Source organism: Triticum aestivum, chromosome 2B (genome assembly GCF_018294505.1).
Source record: "Triticum aestivum cultivar Chinese Spring chromosome 2B, IWGSC CS RefSeq v2.1, whole genome shotgun sequence".
NCBI classification, from domain to species: Eukaryota; Viridiplantae; Streptophyta; class Magnoliopsida; order Poales; family Poaceae; genus Triticum; species Triticum aestivum.
Window position 1 is genome coordinate 27,702,468 of NC_057798.1, and position 5,899 is coordinate 27,708,366.

Here is a 5,899-nt window from a genome sequence, read left to right on the forward strand (position 1 = left end):
GTCATGGAAAGTGCAATTGTCAACCATGCTCCTTCTGCTAATTGAGCATCCGCAACTTCACTTTTTTATGGACTCACCTGTGTATGACGTCGATGGCAGGTACATGGGTGCTGCCTGATGCCACGTGCTGCATGAAGGCTCTGCATTTTTCACCCCTGATAACTCGTGAGTCCTTTTGCCATTTTTTTGCATGTTCATTTTTCATGTCCACACCAATATGTGCTCTTTTTTCGTATGCATTACCTTGATTAGCCATATTAGCTAGTTGAAGTTGGCTACCCGTACATTTGTCAGTGTTAGCGCCTTGTGACTGAACTTGCCACGGGGGCCCCCTGAGAGTGTTTTGGTCATAAGAACCTGCGAAAAAAATGACAATGCATGACATAAGTAGAATGTCATCTTCATCGTTACGAAGATGGCAACTGTTCTCTTCTTTTTGTTATCACGCGTCATACCAATGTCTGCATATTGTTCTAGTAGTGGCAGCAACGGCCCTGCAGAGATGAGTTGACTGTACTCTGATGCATCCCAAGGGGGCGTTTCTGGCCTTTGAGAACCCCAAGTATCAGCGCCATCTTTGTGATTCATTCTTTCCGTGTCTCACTTCTTTCCAATATGTTCTCAATCACTGCATGATCAAGAACGCATCAACAATCCACAAGAATTGTATTCTTCTGCTGCTTGCAGATAGGGATGGCAAGCAACAGGTCAACTAGGTGGCAGCTATTGACAACGAAAGGTGGCAACTGTCGTTGTACACAAGTGGCAATTAATTTTTCCCACCCCCTTTATTCCAAAATTGTCCTTCCTCTCCTTTTTTAGGGATTCCTACTCATCCATTTGCCTACCCAACTACTTGTGTCAATCAAACTAGGAACTTAAGTTAATCTCAACACGTAGATCACAAAACTACTGGATCTCAGAACTACTGGTGTTGCCACCCCCTATAGCATGGATCCAGTACAAGATCGGGGAGATTTTCAGCCTGAAGGATGAGAAGGATGAGATCGGGAGATTTTTCACCTGATTTTAGCTGATCGTCTCTGAAGGGCTGGATTGGAGTGGGGGGCTGGGGCTGGGGAGGGTTGGGGTGTGGTTTGCGGTGGGTTTGCCCTACGAATCTGCTTTGGTTTCCATGGCAACCAGAGAAGGCCGGCGACGGAGGTAGGTGTTTGAGAGGTGGGGGACGATGGCGGCAGTCGAGAGAGGCGATCGAGCGAGGACGGGAACGGCTGGGTCGTGCGGGCAGCGGGTCGTGTGGCCCGGATGGAGCAGTGCGGACGGGGTTGCCACACACCGGACGTGCGGGCTGTGCAATTGCGCGCCCGGACGCGGTCGTGCGGGCGGGTTCCTGTTCACGCCACACGAGGCGTGTGGGCGGGTTCGTATCCATGCCACACGTGTGGCAGTTATCGCAACCCATAAAAAATACTAACAATTTATGCTTTTGACAATTCATCATGCTTCCCCTTGCTAAAAGCACAAGATATTCCACGCTGCCTGACACGCGAAGCGGAAAAGGCATTTTTTTTTCACTTTCATCGATTAGAAGCAGCTCCGAAAAGGAAAAGAAACGACGAACTCTCCCCGTCCCGGCCCCGCTCCCCGCCACGCCAAGTCGACGGCCGCTCGCCGCCGCCCCTCCCTCCGCCGACCTCGGCCGTTCGGCCCCTCCCGCGGCTGGGGTGAACGGCGAGCCCCCCTTGCTTCTCCTCTGTCCTGCCCTGCACGGCAAGCAAGGCGGGAGCGATCGGCGTCGGGATGCTGAGGCGGCGGCTGAGCTCCCTTCTCCTCCGATCCCCGTGCTCCTCCGCCGTCGCTTCCTCCTGCCACCACCAGCAGCACCACCTCCTCCTCCCCACCCACGCCGAGGTAACCCCACGGTTCCCCTTTCCTTTTCCTCCTGCGCATTTCGTCGAACGCCTCGCACGCGCGCACAACGTGGCCGGACCGGATCTGGCGTGCTCGCCTCTCTCGCTCCATTGGGGGTCAATACGTTCCTCTCGCTCCTAGATGCTCATCCGCCTGACTGTTCTCTTCGCAGAAACCGCCGGCCCCGAATCTGCTCAGGCTCTTCACGTCCCTAGCTGTACGTTCGTTCCCAAGCCTGCATTCTTATTATTTGTGACAAATCTTGCAGAGTTCTTGTGAATAATTTGGCGATGTGCCGTCTGTTCATTCTGTAGGGAAGCGATGGTGACAGGCCGTTCATCGCTTTCGTCTTAGGTAATTCTTCCCTGCTTTTACTCCCAGAATGTTGCAGGGTTGGTTTCACATTTATAAATTCCATGCATATCCTGTGTAGAGTAAACTGTGGATCCCTTCCCTCCCATGACAATAAGTGCTGTTTCAAGTTGGATTGTGTTGTGGCGCTCAAATTTCAAATGTTCACATGATCTAATCAAGATCCTGCATGTAGGGGGACCTGGGAGTGGGAAAGGAACGCAATGTAGTAGGATCGCTTCGGATTTTGGATTTTCTCATGTGAGTGCTGGTGACCTTCTGCGCAATGAAATATCTTCGGGCACTGATCATGGGTAATACCTCTTTCCGTTCAATCCTCTGATATAGCCTTATAATGACCCACACGCACATGCATGGTTCGGTCAATTGATATGTCAGTGCCATGGCATTTGCCAGGGAGTGGATCCTAGAGATAATAAGGGAAGGGAGGATTGTTCCATCAGAGATAACTGTTGAGCTTGTCAGAAAAGCAATTGAATCAAGCTCTGCTAAAAGGGTTCTTATTGATGGTTTCCCAAGGTGTGAGGAAAACAGAATTGCCTTTGAAAAAATAGTAAGTTTTCTGTTTGGCTTGCATTACTGGTCCAGAACTTTCTATTAATTGAAATAGTATGTGATGAGATGGATAAGTCCATGATGTTCAACAGTTTCTGTTCAGTTTTCGGGAAGGCTGATAACAGGTGAATCTTCAAGTTTTGTAGCTCTTGTGACTGTAACATTTGTGTATACACACTTGTCTTTACATTTTTTATGCCAATATGCTGGCCCAAAACTGCCAGTGTACGGTATGCAATCAGCAGTTTCTTATGTATGTATTTTTTTTAGTAGCAAATCAATAACTATGTCCTGCTCTAGAGTGATGCACTTTTAGGTTTTATGCAGTAGTCCACAGTTATGTTAGCCCCACTATGGTGGATGTATGGTTGCATCTCAACAACTAATACAAGCATTTATATCAAAGAAAATGTGTGTTCTGTGGTCGGGCAATAAGAAGACACTGGCATACCAACTAAGATATGTTTCATTGTTGTCCACTCAATAATTGTTAGTCAGATAAATGTAGATTGCATGGTCCTGTTCTGATATGTTGACTAATAAATTTCAGACTGGAACTGAACCAGACCTTGTGCTTTTCTTTGACTGTCCTGAGGATGAGATGGTTAAACGTCTCCTAAGCCGTAACCAGGTTGGTCTTTGTACTATCTCTGGAGTAAATTGTGCTATTTATACACTATATAAGTACTGTACATTTTTCAATTCTTATTCGGAACTTACTTGATATGTGTTTTTCTAAGATTTTATTTCCCAGCCGTTACTTTCGGCTTTGACAATTATCTTCTTATTACTCCCTCTCTCTTAACTAACATGAAATATTAACATTCCTAAAGGATATTCCTTGTGGATTGCCACAAATGATTTTCTTCTTCATATGTCATCTAAATTGAAGAGAAGAAACACTAATCTCATCAGTGTAGCTCTTTCTTCTTCATATGTCATTTAAATTGAAGAGAAGAAACACTAATCTCATCAGTGTAGCTCGTGCATATCATAATGGGAGATTCATTAATGCTCTAGTGGAGTTTCCTTTAAAAATAATAAATAAAATATATCACATTAAATTGATCTCTCTATTTGTTTCTGTTTTTTTCGATTATCTCATGTATGCGTCTTAGGGACGAGTTGATGATAACATTGAGACAATCAAGAAGCGTCTAAAAGTGTTCGAGAGTTTGAATCTTCCTGTTGTTGAGTACTACTCTTCAAGGGGAAAGGCACACAAGGTAATTAATCTATTTATTTTACGCAGAGTGTCCTGGACAGGAGCACTTCTTGTACCTTTCTTTTATGAACCGTACCTTTACTTTTTGACATGCATTTTCTTATTTCCTTCACACGGAAACAGAGCTCTACCCTTTGTTCTAGAAGTTGATTAAAAAGGTCTCTTAAGGTGCAGCATTAAACTATACCTGGCTTATTCTCTTGAACATGTACAAATGCCAATATATATTTCAGAAACCTCAAACATATGGGTCACCTAAGTATAAATAGCAGGATAGTATGTCCTGGGAGTCATAGGACAGAGGGGTAGAGCCAGGATGCGATTCCCTCATGTTCTGAATTCATATAACCGTAAGACCATTTTTCTATGGTGTGGGGAGGGGAGTGAGATCAGAGATCTGCCTATTTATTTGATATTAGATGAGTGTCTGCAATTCACTCATTTTGGAAGAGATTGCTAATCTCTTCAGAAGGGGTACATATCAGGGATATAACACAGTAACATATTCTGTATATCACTCGTATTCAGGATCTGTAGGATGTCTTATTTATTTTCGAGACTTGACCTTTAGGGTGTCTAAGAGTACTTGTTGAACTCCATGCAGATAAACGCAACGGGAACTGAAGATGAAATCTTTGAAGCAGTTCGCAAGTTGTTTTCCACCTTAAGGTAAATCCTGATGTTCAAGACACGGAATTCCTCTCATATACTGTGACTATGTCCGCTCTCCTGAAGGAGGTGCACATTCTTGCATCATCTGATTTCTGATTGCTTGCATATCATTTTCTAGTGCCAAATTAGTTCTGAAAGTTTTCAGTCTTCACATATTTAGCATATCCTAACCCTTCCAATTAAATGCCTAAGCTGCAGCACCCACACTTTTCAATACATTAACAAGTGATGACGAGTTCTTTATACCAAGCCTGCCATTGCAGCTAGGGCAGGCCGTCGCTATAAGCAAAAGGATATTGCTTGTAGGTAGAAAGAGACTGAATTTCTGATCCTTGCCATTTGTGTTCATTGTGCACAATAAAGAAAGACAAACTGGCAAGCAAAATGAATGAACAAAGTAGCATCTGCCTTGTTGATTGATGGATAAGGAAGAAGAGGTCCAGGGGGTTGCAACGTAGCTAACTTTGTCATCTAGCTGACTCGCCGAACCCTTTCCATGTAGCTAGTTTCTCGACACGTTTGACTAAGCAATACCGGCATCTTCTTCTATCTAATATAATAAGTAAAAGAGAGTTGCAATGATTTGACCGTTTCGCCCTGTTTGCAGGCTATGAGGAGGCTGTCGTCGTCTTCCGCAGGAGCCGGGGGAATCAGAGTTACGCCTGGCGGAAATTCTCTTCCTTTCCTTATTTACTTTTACATGTCTTGGCATAATAATTGTACATATTCTGATACACGGTCCATGCCTGTGAAAACAGAGGGCCCCCGGTGAAACGCTCAGCCCGCTATGATAAACCCTAACCCTCACGCTCCCGTCGCGCGCCACGGTATAGCGCATGATACGCTGGTATGGCAGCAATACTGCTACAATGATATTTTTCTTCCAACACCCTAACAATATACTCCCTCCGTCTGGAAATACTTGTCATCAAAATGGGACATATTTTAGTTCTAGATACATCTCTTTTATCTATTTTGATGACAAGTATTTTTGGACGGAGGGAGTATATGCCTGCCCTGTTGTTGTTTTTTTTACTAGAATATGATATTGTTGTATGTGCGCCGTGCTTGTCTGGTGACAATCTGCTATTTGTATACGAGGTGAGAACTGCAGGCGTTCGATAAACTAGTGATTTGACTCAAGGGAAAAGAGAGTGTACGTTTGGATTTAGTTAGTGTGAACCGCCGGCGTGTTTTTGTCAG

The 5,899-nt window shown here is 44.7% G+C and overlaps 1 protein-coding gene and 1 long non-coding RNA gene across 3 annotated transcripts; one reads left to right on the forward strand and one right to left on the reverse strand.

Moving 5' to 3' along the window:
* Positions 1 to 243: 243 nt before the first annotated feature.
* On the reverse strand, positions 244 to 1,113 carry LOC123043243 (uncharacterized). The gene is made up of 3 exons (XR_006419107.1): positions 1,024 to 1,113; positions 456 to 628; positions 244 to 357 (listed from the first exon to the last, which is right to left on the reverse strand). It is a non-coding gene; the product is annotated as an uncharacterized lncRNA (long non-coding RNA).
* Positions 1,114 to 1,501: 388 nt separating this feature from the next.
* On the forward strand, positions 1,502 to 5,598 carry LOC123043242 (UMP-CMP kinase 2). 2 transcript variants are annotated; one of them, XM_044465631.1, is made up of 9 exons: positions 1,503 to 1,872; positions 2,045 to 2,089; positions 2,187 to 2,226; positions 2,420 to 2,537; positions 2,641 to 2,797; positions 3,350 to 3,430; positions 3,918 to 4,025; positions 4,629 to 4,693; positions 5,304 to 5,598. In XM_044465631.1, the coding sequence occupies exons 1-9, from the start codon at positions 1,762 to 1,764 to the stop codon at positions 5,308 to 5,310; spliced, it is 732 nt and encodes a 243-aa protein (XP_044321566.1). In that variant the 5' UTR covers positions 1,503 to 1,761; the 3' UTR covers positions 5,311 to 5,598. The 2 variants fall into 2 exon arrangements, with proteins under 2 accessions (XP_044321567.1, XP_044321566.1); XM_044465632.1 differs by lacking the exon at positions 5,304 to 5,598 and having other exon boundaries at positions 1,502 to 1,872; positions 4,629 to 4,697.
* The last annotated feature ends 301 nt before the right edge of the window (positions 5,599 to 5,899 follow it).

Bases quoted from the DNA above. Each gene is read 5' to 3' on its own strand.
- LOC123043242 (XM_044465631.1), top strand. From the start codon at position 1,762: ATGCTGAGGCGGCGGCTGAGCTCCCTTCTCCTCCGATCCCCGTGCTCC. The intron at 2,538-2,640 runs GTAATACCTCTT...GGCATTTGCCAG, and splicing joins TCTTCGGGCACTGATCATGG to GGAGTGGATCCTAGAGATAA. The intron at 2,798-3,349 runs GTAAGTTTTCTG...AATAAATTTCAG, and splicing joins GAATTGCCTTTGAAAAAATA to ACTGGAACTGAACCAGACCT.